This window comes from Pipistrellus kuhlii, unplaced genomic scaffold, assembly GCF_014108245.1.
Source record: "Pipistrellus kuhlii isolate mPipKuh1 unplaced genomic scaffold, mPipKuh1.p scaffold_m20_p_14, whole genome shotgun sequence".
NCBI classification, from domain to species: Eukaryota; Metazoa; Chordata; class Mammalia; order Chiroptera; family Vespertilionidae; genus Pipistrellus; species Pipistrellus kuhlii.
Window position 1 is genome coordinate 1015001 of NW_023425449.1, and position 15924 is coordinate 1030924.

The window sequence follows — 15924 nt, forward strand, 5'->3', positions numbered from 1 at the left end:
CTGCCCAGACTCAGCATGTTTATTCTCTTTCCTCGGCGTGCGTTACAGCAGCCCCTGTGATGGAGTGAGAGATGTTGTCCTGGGCCAGTGGTCAGCAAACTGCGGCTCTCGAGCCACATGCGGCTCTTTGGCCCCTTGATGTGGCTTTTCCACAAAATGCCATGGCCTGGGCGAGTCCATTTTGAAGAAGTAGCATTAGAAGAAGTTTAAGTTGAAAAAATTTGGCCCTCAAAAGAAATTTCAATCATACTTACTGCTGATATTTGGCTCTGTGGACTAATGAGTTTGCCAGCCACTGTCCTAGGCTCTTTATCCCAACGACTCAGGTGGTTCCCCTGTTTCTGCCCGGGACCCGAGGCTCAGCTGGCGGGGCTTGGCCATGGCCGCACGGTGGCCAGTGGGGAGGCGGGACTTGGGCCCCCGGCCGGAGTGATCCTGCTTAGTCTCCAGATGCCTGCACCCTGCCTCCTAGCTCAGCATTGGTCCGGAGGCAGTTTCCCACTACAGGCCACGTTAGTGTCAACGTAACCTAATGGCTCAGCGACATTCCACTGCACTCTGTCACCGGAACATTCGGAAAAGCTTCTCCACAGGCTGGGTTCCAGGTTGGACTCTGAGCACAGGGCCCAGAGGCAGCATGGCTTCATGTCCTAAGCCCCTGGTCAGATCGGCTGTCAGATGGCTTTCCGGAGAGGCTGTGCCGCCTGCATCGCCGGCTGGCCGTGGGGGCGTCTGTCCCACTGCACCCTCCAGCAGGACATTCCCATGGTGATAACCTCCAGCCAGCATGAGTTGTGTACGCAGTGATGTGCAGATATGCACACACACACACATACACGTGTGCATGCACACACACATGCACTGTAGGCAACTCCAGGGTGAATGTTTGCACAACTCCAGGACAGGCCCAGGGCTGGAGGTGTCTAGTGAGCCTGAAAGGCGGAGTGAATGAATGGATGAGCAAATGAATGAATGATTGAGTGAAAGGATGAATGAACAAGAGAGCAAGTGAATGAATGGAGAGTCCGGGAATGGTTTACAGGGGCAGGCAGCACCTGCCACAGGAAGCGGAGAGAGGGAAGGAGATTCACGGAGACTCGTCGGAGACTCGTCCGTGGGCGTGCTGTCTCAGCACCGCGCTGACATGAGCCGTGGATGCTGAGCAGCGGGCCTGTGGGAACTTGCCTCCCAGTCACAGCCAGCGCCCTCCCCGCCCCGCACCCCAGATATTGAAGCCCCTGAGGTGACCGGGCAGAGGAAATGAATTTCCCTCCTCGCCGATGATTTCAATCTCGGCTCATTAAGGGCTGACCCAGGAGTCTCCTGAAACCCAGGAGGGCAGCATGGCAGGGGCGGGGCAGACGTGCCCTGGGTGCAGCCTGGTTGCCACGGCTTCCTGTGTGTGATGTGCTTAGGACGGCGAAGGCTGACACCAGTGCCACCCACTGCGTCGTGGCCATGGCCCTGCTGGGGGGTGGGCCAGGCGCTCCCTGTTCTCGGGGTGGCTGCAGCCCCTTGTTGGATCTGAAAATGATCTCCCAATTCCTGTTCCTTCCGCTTAAAGTGCGGCATCCTTTGGAGGAGCACAGCTGTCTGCGGAGCCGCCATCACAGCATGTGAACCAAGTTCCAGGCCCAGTCTTGGTGGCCACTGCTTTGCGTCTCCGTGGTTAAACCGCATAGTGGGGCCGCGGAGCACACGCCTGGGAATGGGGTGAGGGGGCCAGGCGCCCTGGGCTCAGCCGGCGGTGTCCTTCCTCCCGGCTCAGCCTCGGAGCCTCGAGGAGGCCGACCTGCGTGGATTAGCGGTTCAGTCGCCGGGAGCCTCCTCCGGTCTGTCTCCGCGGCCCATTAGGCAGCACAGCCACTTGTCTAAGCAGTGGAATCCGTTGGCACTGAATGGTGTGCGTCGTTCCGTTGTCATTCTGCCAGCGGGGCGGCCTCTGCACCGCCAGGCGGCTCTCTTTCCCATTCGTGATCTTGCTCACTGGTCTCGCCCTGTCCCCCCGGATTCCCTCACTCAGAATGGCCGCTTTCCTGACATCTTAGAAATGAGCTTTCGCTGACCGCTGTTTCTCCACCGAGTGTCCATTCCCAGCCTGATGAGAGCCTGACCCAGTCTTCCTGAGGGTGCCGTCCCTCCCTCCCTGTGGCCTGCCCCTCCCTGCCACGGCCGCCACTGATCTTCGCCATCTCTGGCCTGTGACTTTGAGTAAACTCAGCCCCTCAGGGGTGGTAGCGAGTGTTCCGCCACCCACTCACGTGGCAGACACCCCCCTCGGGTTGGTGAGTGAACGATTGGGTGGGTGAACGAAGGCTGTTCCCAATAATTTGCATAAACGGCAAGAGAGCAGGCTGTCCGGCATATGGCTCTGCGTTCATGGCCTGGTGTGCTGCTCCCGGGCCAGTCACCTGACCGCTCTGAGCCTTGTTTGTGAACACAGGGCCTCCTGCAGGGCTCTTACGGAGTCGCCCTGTGGCTCCGCGGTGGAGCGTTGACCCATGAACCAAGAGGTTACGGTTCGGCAGAAACCGGTTTGGCTCGGCGGTAGAGCATTGGTCTGCGGACTGAAGGGTCCCAGGTTCGATTCTGGTCAGGGGCATGTACATTGGTTGTGGGCACATCCCCAGTAGGGGGTGTGCAGGGGGCAGGTGGTTGATGTTTCTCTCTCATCGACGTTTCTAGCTCTCTATCTCTCTCCCTTCCTCTCTGTAAAAAAAATCAATAAAATATATTTAAAAAAAAAGTTACGGTTTGATTCCTGGCACCTGCCTGGGTTGCAGGCTCGATCCCTCTAGGGGGCGTGCAGGAGGCAGCTGATCGATGGTGTTTCTCTCTCATTGATGTTTCTCTCCCTCTCCCTCCCTCTCTCTAAAAACCAATAAGAACGTGCTTAAGAACGGCAGGGTTAACGTGCACAGGTCGCGTGGCAGAGAATTCGGCACTTAGTAGGTCCTCATTGGAAGGTAGCCGCCGAAAAAGGCTTCTCGTTTTAGTCCGAACCATCATCGATGCCTGGAAAACAAGTCATGTTTTCCGAGTGCCTTGCCCAGTGCGGATCTGGTGACAGTCTTTCCTCCGTCATGCCCCGAGGGAGGCGTGCCTTGGCAGAGGCCGCGTTGCTTCCGTGGCACTGTCGCTGAGACACTTGAACACCCGGTCTCCCGCCTCACCACCCGCTGGGTGGTCTTAGCGAGATATCCCAATCTCAGACAGCGACGAGGCTTTCCTTTTAATCAAGGAAGAAAGACAGCGAGACTCCGTGATTTCACAGGCCCTTTCTGTGCTTGATTTTCATAAATTAGACCGTTATCTCCTCCGCAATGACATCTTTGCCTGGTTCTCACAGAACAAGGAAACCTCCAATCCCCAGAAAGTAGAAACAGACGCTTCCTTCTTTGTTCGCTGGCACTGACAGTTATCTGTCTCCCGGCTCCCGGAGGCGCCTGCGACCTCCCTCCTGCTCGTGGCGTTCAGTTTTACCCCAAACAGCCAGCCCCCAGCAGAGCCAGGGCGGCGGCTGCTGCTGGAGGCTGGGCTTCGCCAGGCGGTCGCCCCGAGTCTGTTGGCTTTCCCGCAGTGAGGGAGCCGCTCCGTGCGCTGGCCACGGCTGGCTCTACCCGTGACCACGGGGACACGCCGCCCAGGGCCGCCCGGTGGGACTGATGGCCCTCCCCCGGCCACCTCAGCCCCTTGCAGCCCGCCTCCTGCAGGAACGGGCCACTGCACCAGGACTGACGCCGTGTCGCCCGTTCGCAGGTCCTGGAAGCGATCCTGAACTTCAAGTACTCCGGAGGCCCGGGCCACGTGGACGGCTACTACAGGGACCTGTCCCTGGGGCTGCGCGTGGAGGTGGAGCCGTCCGTGTTCTTCACGCGAGTCAGCACTCTGCCGGCCTCCAGGTAACCGTCCGCCGCCTGCTCCCTCGTCCCAGAGCCCGCGTGTGCACCCGGCGCCACCCTGGCCCACTTCCCAGGCCCGGCCCTCGCACCGGCTGCGGAGGAGCCTGGGTCTCAGTCCTCATCCAAGAAGCAGGCAGGGCCACAGGCACTTGGGTGTGAGCAGGGGTCCCCCACATGCACCCCATGCTGTAATGGTCACGCTGACATTGCCACTTGCCGTGTGTGTGTGTGTGTGTGTGTGTGTGTGTGTGTGTGGTCAGCGCTGTGCAGATGCTGCCCGCTCACTGCCCTGAGCCTGGCCTGGGTTCTGACCTGCATTGGGGTGCCCAGAGGAGGCAGCCCCTCTCTTTATGTCACTGCGTCCCAGGAGAGTGTGCGGCCCAGGCTGCCCAGCCTCTCGCTTCAGGGAGCTCCCCGCCGTCGGAGCACCAGGCCGTTCTGCCCGGGAGCCCTTCCTGCCCGCGGCCTCTCCTCCCCAGGCCGGTCTCCTTCGGGGAGAGGAAGTCAGACCCTGTGTCCACTCCAGACCAGCCGTGGGCAGGGTGCGAGAGGGGTTCTCACCCACAGGCTTGGAGGATGGCTTGGGCAAGAAGGAATGGCTCGGCTCAGGCTCCTCCTTTATAAATTTATCTTTATTGTTGGAAATATTACAGACGTTACTCCCCCTCCCCCTCAGCCACCCTCCCCGCCTTCACTGCACTCTTGTCTGTGCCCCTGGGCGGGCATTTATGCGCATAAGTTCCAGTTAAGCTCTCCCTTCCCACCCCCAGATCACCCAAAGGCAGGCTGCACACCGGGGAAATGTTGGTCATACGGCTATGCAGATACCGGGAGACAATATAAACATGCTCCAGGAAGGAAGGATGCAGGTGGTCCCACCCCCTGCACCTGCTCAGCGGTGTGTACCTAAGTGTCGAGGGTCCCGGGAGGGTGCGAACTTGGTCATCGATGCGGTTCTTCTCGATGGTGATGTTTAGTGGTGAAAGGCGGCAGGGAACCCTCCTCCCTCAGGCCCACTCCGCGCCCAGGGTGCCCGGCGCCCCATTGCAGCTCCAGAGCCCCGCCCACATCGCACTGCATCCCTTCCTGTCGCCAACTCGCCCTCTGCTGCCCATGAGCGAGGACCAGAGAGGGGACTGAGCTGTGGCCTCCTTAGCACCTGCTCCGAGCCTCTGCCCAGGGCCTCTGCCAGGACGCCCATGCCTGGGCTCACCTCCGCTTCAGCCTGCCTGTCCCTCGGGCCTGACCAGGAGCCCCCTGGTGGGAAGAGGGTGACAGCAGACAGCAGAGGGCGGGCTCTCTCCCCGCCCCGCGCGGCCCAGATGGCGGTGTCCTCCTCGTTTCCTCCTCCTCCCGACTGCGCACAGGCCTGGGCCCTTTTATTTAGGAGATCAATCACCCCCGAGGTCCCTCCGCACACCAGCAGGCGGCAGCTTGTCAGGGCCGGGGCTGGGATGGACGGGCCTGCCCGCCTGAGGCCGCACTCCCTCCGTCCCGGGAGCTGTTGGGATAAATGGGCTGGCGGAGACGCTGCCTCTGAGCTGAGGAAGCGGCACTCCTCCTTCGAGCCAGGCATGGGGTGCCGCAGCGTCCCATTATTCACAGAAATCACACCACTTAGGGAACTCCACCCTTCCCCGGGGCAGCGCAGCGCAGGCCGGAGCCAGGCCGCGGGAACGCAGATGCCCATCTCCCCGTTGTTACAGTTCTGGGTGCGGTCGGTTTTAGATCCAACGTGAATGTGGTTTGTGCACGGACCAGGCTCGTCTCTGCACCTGGTTTCAGATTTGGCTCTGCGCCTGCATGCTGTGTCATCCACATTTCTTCCAGACTCTCTTCCCTCCGTCTGAGAGGGAGCAACACGGATCTTGCAGGCCCTGCCCAAGTATGTCCCTAAGTGTCGAATGCAGGGCCTCCCACAAGGTGGATAACCGGAAAGTGGTGGCATCATTTTCCCGCGTGTGTGCCGTGCGCACAGCAGCGGAGTGCCATGTGCTAGGGATAGAGGCACAGGTCACACGTGTCACACGCGCCAGCTCTGGCAGCTGCCCTGTGCCTTCCGCAGGAGTCACTCACCTCGGCACAGCAGGGGCTGGTGGCTGTGCTCCCGCCTCTCTGTGACCTCACTCCGGCAGCGCTCCGGGTCTGGCGCAGCCCCCTCTGGAGCCTTGGGTTGCAGGGGGCCCCTGCATGGTGCCTTGAGCAACCCTGGTTCCGTGGACGGCCGGGTGTTCGTGGCTCGAGGACGTTTGTGAGCGCGGCAGCTCCGGGTGCAGCGAGCAATGGCTTCGTCCGTCACCAGGAGCACCCGGACCCCTGGTTCTGTCTTTCCCTCGCCTTGGGCTAAGTGAGCCCCTGGCTCTCTGTCACACACAAGGGAGCCTCCGGGCAGCTGCAGACTTGGGACCCCGCTGGGTGTGGCTCAGTGCACGAGGCCGCGGCGCCCTGTGGGCTCCCAGGAGTGACCGGATGTTGATGTCCGGACCCTGGGAGGACCCGGAGGTGCGGCTGGGAGCGAGGACGCAGACATTGGAACCTTCCCTTCCCCGCTCGAAAGCCACCCACTTCCCTCCCTGATAAATGTTCTACCAACTCCCTCTTCCGAGGAAAGGCTCCGCTGTGATTAAAGATTTCATGAAGTTATGACAGAGGCGGAATGGATCGCTCCCGAAAGCTCATTTTCCCGGGAGCGGACTGAAGAGCCTGTTGTAGGCAGCTGTCAGAGCTAATGAATGTTTCTCAAGAGCTAAACCTCTGGGGAGACACCCCCTCAAGGGCCCAGGAGCCACCGGTGCGAGCCCGCCCTCTGCAGGCGGGTGTGGGCCGCTTAGGCTGCTGCTCTGCCGTCCTCCTCGCAGGCGCGCTCCGGTGCGCATTGGAAAAACGTTCTCTCCCCGATGCCCTGGTCTTTGTGATGACATGTGCCTATGCATATGTGTGCACATGTGCATGTGTACACATATGTGCAAGGGTGTGTATATGTGGGTGCACGTGTGTGTGTGTTCGCAGCCACGGAGAAGGTATGCCTGCTCACCTGGGTTCCCTTCCTGGAAAGAGCAGAGAACCCGGGTTCGTCTGCCGTGAACACAGAGGCTTTGAGCAGGAGCAGGGTGTGCGAACCCAGGGCAGCCACGCACATCCGCATCGGCCGGCCCTTCCCCAGGCCCAGGGCCTGGGGAGCAGAGGCTGATGGGGCTGTGACTCGGCCGTGGCTTCATGGAATGACACTGGCCCCTGCCCTGCTGTCTGGCTGTGTTACTCACTGTCAAGTCGTCTGGTCTCCACGTGTGTGAGCGAGGAGACCCCAGGCACCTCCCTCGGTCTCGGGGTGTGTGCGGGGCACAGAGGGTCGTGAGCATGTGGCCCGGGACCGAGGAGGCCCGCAGGCCCGCTTGTTCCAGTCCACAGTTTTGCCTGGAACACGTCGTGGTCCTCTCTCAGCCCAGGGGAACGGGCATTGGCGATGGATCACGTGGGGAGGACCTTCTGGGGGAGCAGGCAGAGCTGCTGTCCTCGGTGCCAGGCCGTTCTGAGCCTCCCGTCTCTCCCGCAGCACCCGGCAGTGCCACCTGCTCCTGGACGTCTTCAACTCCACGGAGCATGAGCTGAGCCTCAGCGCCCGCGGCAACGAGGAGCTCGTCCTGCACGCGGGCGAGTGCCAGCGGTAAGTGTCCCGCATCTCCACGTCCTCGTGTCCCCGTGTCCCATCTCCCCGTGTCCCCGCGTCCCCGCTCCCCGCATCCCACTGCCCCCCTCCCCTGTGCTCCCTCCATCAGAAGGCACTGGGTGTCTGCTTCTCTTCCTCCTGTGGCAGAGCGTCTTAGGGATGCTTGTCTTTTACCTGAGCCGTAGCCAGGCGCCCGGATGGAATTCTCACACCTACACGTGCAGCCCTGTCTCAGCTGGCAGACGGACGTGCGCTGCTGTTCCCCGGAAGTCTCTGCCCAGTGCCGGGGGGCGGTGTGGGCATGGGGATGGTGTCACAGGCCCATGCCTTCTTACTGGAAATTCACAGAACAGAGTTGCTCCCTTTTGTTTATTAACGTTTACGAAAAGCACATCTTCTCGCCAGGTGTGCAGGGTCCTGGGAAACAGACACTGTTCTTTGGGGCAGAACCCAGGCCCCGGGGACTCCCCCCTCTGCCTGGGATTGGGTGGAGGAGCCACTGCTGCGTGCGGGCTGCCCCTCTGCCGGACTCGGCTGCTGTCTCTGCAGGTGCCCGTCAGCTCCCCTGGCCCTTCAGTGAAGCTGTGTGCCCGCCCGCAGCCCAGTGCCCTCCAGGGCCGCGCCCCGGGGTCGCCCCAGTCCCCTGTGACCTTGAGATAGCCAGGGCCACTTGTGCCCTCCAGTTTCTATGGCAACTCCCGGGCCTGGGCCTTGCTGTGGACAGAGTGGTGGTGGCTGTCGGGACTAATTGGCATTAAGGCAGCTATTTTTAGCTCCTGAGGAAGCGCTTCGGTCGGGGCTGTCACAGGACAGACGCGGCCCTGCAGCAGCTCTGAGCAGGGGGCCTGGGCCGGACTTCCTTGCCGGATGGACCTCTGGCTCCTGGACGCCCCACAGGCTCCCGGGGCTCCTGAGACGTGCCCTCCTGTGCCCAGTTCCGGGTCCACGGAGCCGCCAGACAGGTGCTTTCCTCCCGGGGCGGGCCCAGCCCTCCCCGAGCTCCGCAGACTCCATGGCCTCCAGCGGCGCCAGGCGTCAGCTGGCCTCCGTGTCCCCTCTCGACTCATTTTCTTGGCGCACTCCCGTTCACCATCCCGGGGGCCCCAGGGACTCATGCGGACGCCTGGCGGGGCTCCCTGCTCCGGGTCCAGTTCAGTTTATTCTGCTTCCGTCACCCATGGTGTTGTCACCTACGTAACCATCGGCCTTGGCGGCTCCGTCACCCCCGAGCCTGCCCCCCTCTGGGTACGGAGGGAAAGGGGCTCCACGGGGCTCTGGGAGGGTGAGCGAGACCCTGTGTCAGCGCCTGCCTGTGCCTGGCACACAGCGCTCACCCCTGCCCCTCGCCGATTCTGAAGCCGGAGGAGCAGGCCTGGCACAGGGACTGAGGAGCCAGCCCTGCGGAGGCGGAATTGGTTGCAGGTTAAGCCGTGGAGGCGAGAGAAAGCAGGTGCAGGCGTGGGAGGGGGCCCGTTTCTGCCTCCTCCTCTGAGAGAGGAGGTCAAAGGAGGAGACGTGTTCTCATGCAGTTTGGGCGCTGAGAGCGCATCACTGCAGCGAGGTGTTCGGGGCAGGAGTGTCTCCGCCCAATGGCGCAGGACGTGGTGGTGGTGGCGCGGGACGCGGTGGTGGTGCGGGACGCGGTGGTGGTGTTGGGACGCGGTGGTGGTGTTGGGACGCGGTGGCGGCGCGGGACGCGGTGGTGGTGGGCGGGACGCGGTGGTGGTGGCGCGGGACGCGGTGGTGGTGGCGCGGGACGCGGTGGTGGTGTTGGGATGCGGTGGTGGCGCGCGGGACGCGGTGGTGGTGTTGGGACGCGTGGTGGTGTTGGGACGCGGTGGTGGCGCGGGACGCGGTGGTGGTGTTGGGACGCGGTGGTGGTGGCGCAGGACGCGGTGGTGGTGTTGGGACGCGGTGGTGGTGTTGGGACGCGGTGGTGGTGTTGGGACGCGGTGGTGGTGGCGCGGGACGCGGTGGTGGTGTGGGGACGCGGTGGTGGTGGTTTGGGACGCGGTGTGGTGGCGCGGGACGCGGTGGTGGTGGTGTTGGGACGCGGTGGTGGTGTGGGGACGCGGTGGTGGTGGGCGGGACGCGGTGGTGGTGGTGTTGGGACGCGGTGGTGGCGCGGGACGCGGTGGTGATGGCGTGGGACGCGGTGGTGGCGCGGGACGCGGTGGTGGTGTTGGGACGCGGTGGTGGTGGCGCGGGACGCGGTGGTGGTGTTGGGACGCGGTGGTGGTGGCGCGGGACGCGGTGGTGGCGCGGGACGCGGTGGTGGTGCGGGACGCGGTGGTTGGCGCGGGACGCGGTGGTGGTGGCGCGGGACGCGGTGTGGTGGCGCGGGACGCGGTGGTGGTGGCGGGGACGCGGTGGTGGCGCGGGCGGGTGGTGGCGGGGACGCGGTGGTGGTGTCGGGGACGCGGTGTGGTGGTGTTGGGACGCGGTGGTGGTGTTGGGACGCGGTGGTGGTGGCGGGACGCGGTGGTGGTGGTGCGGGACGCGGTGGTGGTGGCGCGGGACGCGGTGGTGGTGTTGGGACGTGGTGGTGGTGTTGGGACACGGTGATGGTGTTGGGACGCGGTGGTGGTGTTGGGACGCGGTGGTGGTGTTGGGACGTGGTGGTGGTGTTGGGACGCGGTGGTGGTGTTGGGACGCGGTGGTGGTGTTGGGACGCGGTGGTGGTGTTGGGACGCGGTGGTGGTGGCGCGGGACGCGGTGGTGGTGGCGCGGGACGCGGTGGTGGCGCGGGACGCGGTGGTGGTGGCGCGGGACGCGGTGGTGGCGCGGGACGCGGTGGTGGTGTTGGGACGCGGTGGTGGTGGCGCGGGACGCGGTGGTGGTGTTGGGACGCGGTGGTGGTGTTGGGACGCGGTGGTGGCGCGCGGGACGCGGTGGTGGTGGCGCGGGACGCGGTGGTGGTGTTGGGACGCGGTGGTGGCGCGGGACGCGGTGGTGGCGCGGGACGCGGTGGTGGTGTTGGGACGCGGTGGTGGTGTTAGGACGCGGTGGTGGTGGCGCGGGACGCGGTGGTGGTGGCGCGGGACGCGGTGGTGGTGGCGCGGGACGCGGTGGTGGTGGCGCGGGACGCGGTGGCGCGGGACGCGGTGGTGGTGTTGGGACGCGGTGGTGGCGCGGGATGCGGTGATGTCGCGCTCTTGCTCTGCTGGAGGAGCTACAAGGTGCCGTTTCTCCGTTGCGTTGCCGTGGAAATGGTGCTTAATCGTATTAATGCTCTGGGCTTTGACTATTTCTCTGAGCCTCTCCGGCCCAGAGCCCTCTGCTGCTGACTTAGAAAGACCGACCTTGGAGCTGAGACTTTTCTTGAAGGGGCTGCGGTGGATTCCTGAGACGGGGACCCACATGCCCCTCGGCATCTCGGGTGTTCTGGGATGTCCGCTTAAGACGATGATTGATATTTTTTTCATTTTTTTTATTATGAGAAATTTCAAACATGCAGCAAAGTTAAAAGAATTTCCTAGTGAGTACTGGTAAACCCCCACCTCGATTTGTTATTACTATTTTGCTATACTGGCTTTATCACGTATCTGTATGTACACACACACACACACACACACACACACACGATGTCACAAAAAATGTATACATACTTTAATAGCTGATAGCTGTTAAATGAAAGTGAACTGTTTTAATAGGCACTGCCTTTATAGTTAATTCATGGTGTGTGGATATGTTTTTGGGGTGTACCCTGTATCCTATGTTATAAAAGCCTAATATGCAAATAGACTTGAGTTGTGGAATAATTGGTCGCTATGATGCGAACTGGCCACCAGGGGGCAGAAGCTCAACGCAGGAGCTGCCCCCATCCCACAGGCTCCCACCAGCAGGGCCGGGGCTGCAGTGGGGAGGAGTTGGGGTGGGCCGGTGAACGGGTGGTGCCAAGCAGCCAAGGCAGGTGCCAGCGGGCCACCTCCCCACCCCCATTGCTCGGCCGTGCACTCTGCAGATCGGCCCTAATCGTTGGCAAGGCCTGGGGACCCTACACATGCGCCAATTTTGTGTATTGGGCCCCGATTTTTTGTATAGCTGCTTATATGTCTCCACCTTTTGGTCCCTCTACTAAACCATGGTCTTTTGTTCTTGGACTTTAAAGTACATTGCAGACATCAGCACACTTGCCCCTGAAAACACGTAACAAGCAAATCACATGTGACAAGGACTAGGGTTGCCTGCTGCTCTGAGGTTTCAGAGCTGGAAATAGGGGGCGGCCCAGCCTGGCCCGCGTGGCGAGGCGGCTCACCTCCTGCTCGCTCGTACGTGCCGGGAGGTTCCGGCATGTTCTGTCCACTTCTGTCTTACTGTGTGTGTGTCGTTCTCGTGAGGGCAGGGCGGGGGTGACCCAGGGCCCCTCACTGGCCGCCTGGAGCGCCCTGCCCGCACACATTGCCTGCACAGCCTCAGCCAGGACGGGGTCTCCACTGAGGTGCCTCCCATTTTGTGTCATGTCGCTGCCCCCTGTGCTCCCACGCGCGGGACAGATAGCCCTCGAGGAAGGGAAAGCATGGAGGCATAACCCCCGAGGGCGGCTTCCTCCAGGCTGTGTGCTTTTCCTCTCGGCTTCCGCAGACTCTCCGCGGGCCGTTGTCACCACGATAGAGCCATGAATCACAGCGTGTTACTGGGCGGAGCGCCTGCGTGTCTCATTCGCGGCCTTTGCGCTCCCTCCCTCCTCCGGCCCGGACGTGGGGCCCCCTCTGACGGCTGACGGAGCACGGACCTGCGCTGTCCGGGCTGCCCGTGCCTGGCCTGCGTGGGGCTGGCTCTGCCGCGGGGCAGCCCCACCCCATGGCCCGTGCAGACAGATGGGGAGAGGGTAGCTCTGGGGCTCGGGGTGGCTGAGTCTGTGCTCACCCTTCCTCCTGGGCCATCCCCGATGCTGGGCTGCCGTGTGCGCTGTGTTAGCTACGTGCCCGAGGCCCGTGCCGGGCCTGGGAGTGTTCGCCATGGGCCCCTCAGTGAAACCTCGAGTGTGAGGACCGCTGTCGCCTGCAGGGGCCCGTCACTGACCCCAGGCCTCAGGCTCCCTGTGAAACGGGTCACACCTGCTCCCGAGGGGCTGTGAGCACCGGGACACGGTCCTTGAGGGCGGGCGTTCAGGCTGAGGCCGGCATCTGCCACGCATGACCTGTTCCGAGCGGACAGCCGAGCTCCCACGTCAGTGATTGTGGAGGTGGGCTCGACATCGTCTGCAGGCTCCCGCCTGGACACCCTGGGCAGCCGGCAGGTGTGAGGGCCAGAGCAGAGCTGGGAAGCCAGCAGGCTCTGGCACCCAAGGGCATGGGCCTGCCCTGCCTCAGTTTCCTCCTCTGTGCCAGGGGAGCCCACAGGTTATCACGTGTGTGCCGCACGGTGAGCACTGAGCTGCCGCTGTGCCATCCTCCTCCTGCTGGCCCCCGTGGCCTCCTTCCGCCTCTTCCTCTCAGCCTCTCCCGGGACGTTCCGTCTGAGCTGCCTCCCCATGGGCCCGTCATGGGCGCACTCACTGTAGGGCAGGTCGGGGGCACTGAGGCTGTCTTTGACTGTTCATCTCGTCACCGGGACACTTCTGCCCTTTTAGCCGTGGCTGGAACCAGTGGGTATAAATAGCACCTGTCCGTCTCCTTGAAGGCCGCGAGCACTGCTGTCCGAGCTCCAGGAGGCAAACCAGAGCTCCCGCCGAGCTTTGATCTCGCCGTTGCCTCCCTCCCTTGTTGTCAGTGTGAGCCGAGCCAGCCGCCAGCTGCCAGGCAGGCTGCCCGGAGAGCATCAGCAGCATGCACCTAGCCGTTCTCACACTGTTGACGCAGCCTTGGCCCTGCCCTGGCCCCACGCCTGTCCCTTGCAGGAGTCGGAGGGAGATAGATGCAAGTTGAAACGCATCTGTGACGTCCAGGTGACCCACACTTGTTCAGCACCCACTGTGTCCTCCACCTGCTGGGTGCTCCCTTTGTGTCACCTGTGGGTAACAGAGGGTGAGACAGGCAGCGGGACCTGCTCACCCACGACTGCCGGGCGGGAGAGCCCCTCGCCTACCGTCCCGTCTCGCAGGTGAGCCCCCCGGCCAGTGCGCCGCCGTTGGCGTGCGTGCTCGGTGCTCAGCGCGTGGCCTGCGGCATCGTAAGCCGCACGGCTGCACTCCCAGCTCGCCCTGATCTTACCGCTGCCTGACCCCGGGGGACACCCGTGGGTGCACGTCCAGGTGTCCGTGTCTCCGCAGCCCCGAGCTCGGGCAGGATGGGGGCACACACCCGCTTGGCACACACCCTCCGGTAGTTTGCAAGGGAGATCTGAGCGTTTCCTGCTCTTGTTTGCTTTTCTCATTTAATTTAGGGACTGGGAGGTTTAATTCAGAATCGATGAAATGTGTAATTAGATGTAATAGTCCTTTTTTACTAATGGCAACTGATTTAGTATGATTGAGGCATTTTGTTAACAAAATGGGGCACTTCCCGCCTTAGCCAGTGAGCTCTGCACTGAGCGCTCCCTCCGGGAGGAGAAGGCTCCAGCCACGTGCAAGCCTTCCGGTGCCTCTTAGCTCGGCCAGTGTTTCTGCAGCACCTACTGCGTGCCAGGCCATGTGCCCGCTCTGGGCAGGGGAGGGCAGATCGGCTCTGCCAGTGTTCGCTGGAGCCCTCTCCGCCCTCGGGGAGACGGTGCCTGCGATGGCGGGAGCCCTGTCCGCCCGCTGGGATTCGGTGCCTGCGATGCCGGGCTTTTTGATGAGCTGCATCAGAGACACGGGGAGCACAGGGGCGGGAGGGGAGCTTAGCCGGGAAGGCGGGGCTGGGACCTGGGCTACACACCGGGTGCTGGGTGTTCCCGTCCCGATGAGCAAGTGGGGGTGATGCCGGCGGTGGGAGCGGGGGAGACCCTGGCAGCTCCGGGTCCCAGAGGCTGGTGCCTGGTGCGCGGACAGGCTGCAGGGAGCCGCTCTGGCCCCTCCCTCGGTGGTGTGAGCGCAGGGTGGTGCGGCCTGCTGGCTCACCGACAGTGCAGTCATGCCAAGAGCTGCATCGGAATAGCTGGTCTTTGAAATAATGAGGACTGATGTGGGTACCTCGGGGGGAAGGCCACGGCCTGGGTGTGTGAGGAGCACCCCCTTCTCCTCACCCCTCCCACTCCGGTTCCGGTCTCCAGGATCTTTCAGCCTCTGCTCACCAGGCTCCTTGAATTCAGCACCTCGGCCAGCGCCACCCTTCCACACCCTCCTTCCAGCTGCCCGCTCCCTGCCTGGACCTCCCCGGCTGCCAGCTGTGCCCCGTCCAGGCCTCTGGGCCCCCCCGTGTCCCCATTCTGGGCTCCCCATGGCCCTCCTGCTCGCAGCCTGCTGCCTTGCAGCTCCTCCAGCACAGGTTCTGCACAGGGGGGCGGGCAGTGCAGGCGCGTGGTCAGCGCTGGCCTAGTTCAGGCCGGGCTCGGACACTTCCCGCTGCTCCCCTCCCTCCTCGCCCGGCGTCCCACTGACTCTGCTCGTGGGATCTTGGCTCCCAGGCCTCTGCCTCCCTGTCTACACCCCTCATGACCTGGGCGTTCCTTTGGAGCCTCGGCCCCCCACCTGCGGTCTCACCGGGGTGCAGTGGGAGAAGCTCCGAACTCCGGGCACAAGGACCGGCTTCTCGCCGCAGCCCCGGCGGGACTCAGGGCAGGGAGCGCAGTGCCCAGAGAGAGGTCCAGAGCGCGAGGGGCTGTCACTGAGCTTTCCTGCCGCCCGGGGCGCACGCCTCTGGACGGCGCGCTGGCCTCTGCAAATTTATTTCCTGAAGGCGGCACCTCACTTCTCGCCCGAGTTCTATAAATAGTCCTGGAGTTCTGTTGACAGAGCTGTTTGCTGAAGGTTGTGTGAATGTTACTTTGCACACAGACGATACACAGGCGATTTTCGACGTTTAAATCCCTGGAGAGCCCCGCCTCGGACACTTGTTTCCTGCAGGCGGTTCTGGTTTGGACGGGGCCCTGGCACTGAAAGCCAGTGCCATCAGCTCTTCCCGGTGACCTCCGTCCAGGCTGAGCCACACCCGGCGTGGTGGTCGCAGTCCCACTCCACCATGTCCTGCTCCTGGCCTGGCAAGCCCATTGGGATGGTCCCTGCCCTCCGGCCCCTGCTGTCTGCCCTGCCCCCTCAGCTCAGCCAGCCGGCTTCCCGCTGTCCCTGAGCTTGCCCGGAAGCACTGGCTGCCCCTTTCTGCACTCCCACAGCACCCTGAGCACCTGTGTCCCAGCTCTTACCACCACCTGACACCCACCTCTCTGCCGTCTCCCCAGGAAGGCAGGTGGGTGGGGTGCAGCGAGGCTCCTGGGTGAGGCCCTGCCCGGCTGGGTCTGAGGGAGCGTGGAGTTAGCATCTGGGGAGGGCGTGGC

General features: G+C 63.1%; 1 protein-coding gene across 6 annotated transcripts in view; it reads left to right on the forward strand.

The window, feature by feature from the left end:
- The window catches only part of TRAPPC9 (trafficking protein particle complex subunit 9), a 132939-nt gene that overhangs the window by 80580 nt on the left and 36435 nt on the right, over positions 1–15924 (forward strand). For all 6 annotated transcript variants that reach the window (XM_045581280.1, XM_036437495.2, XM_045581283.1 and 3 more), the window contains 2 exons: positions 3760–3902; positions 7456–7566. In XM_045581280.1, coding sequence (XP_045437236.1) covers positions 3760–3902; positions 7456–7566 — 254 coding nt within the window. The remainder of the gene's footprint in view (positions 1–3759; positions 3903–7455; positions 7567–15924) is intronic.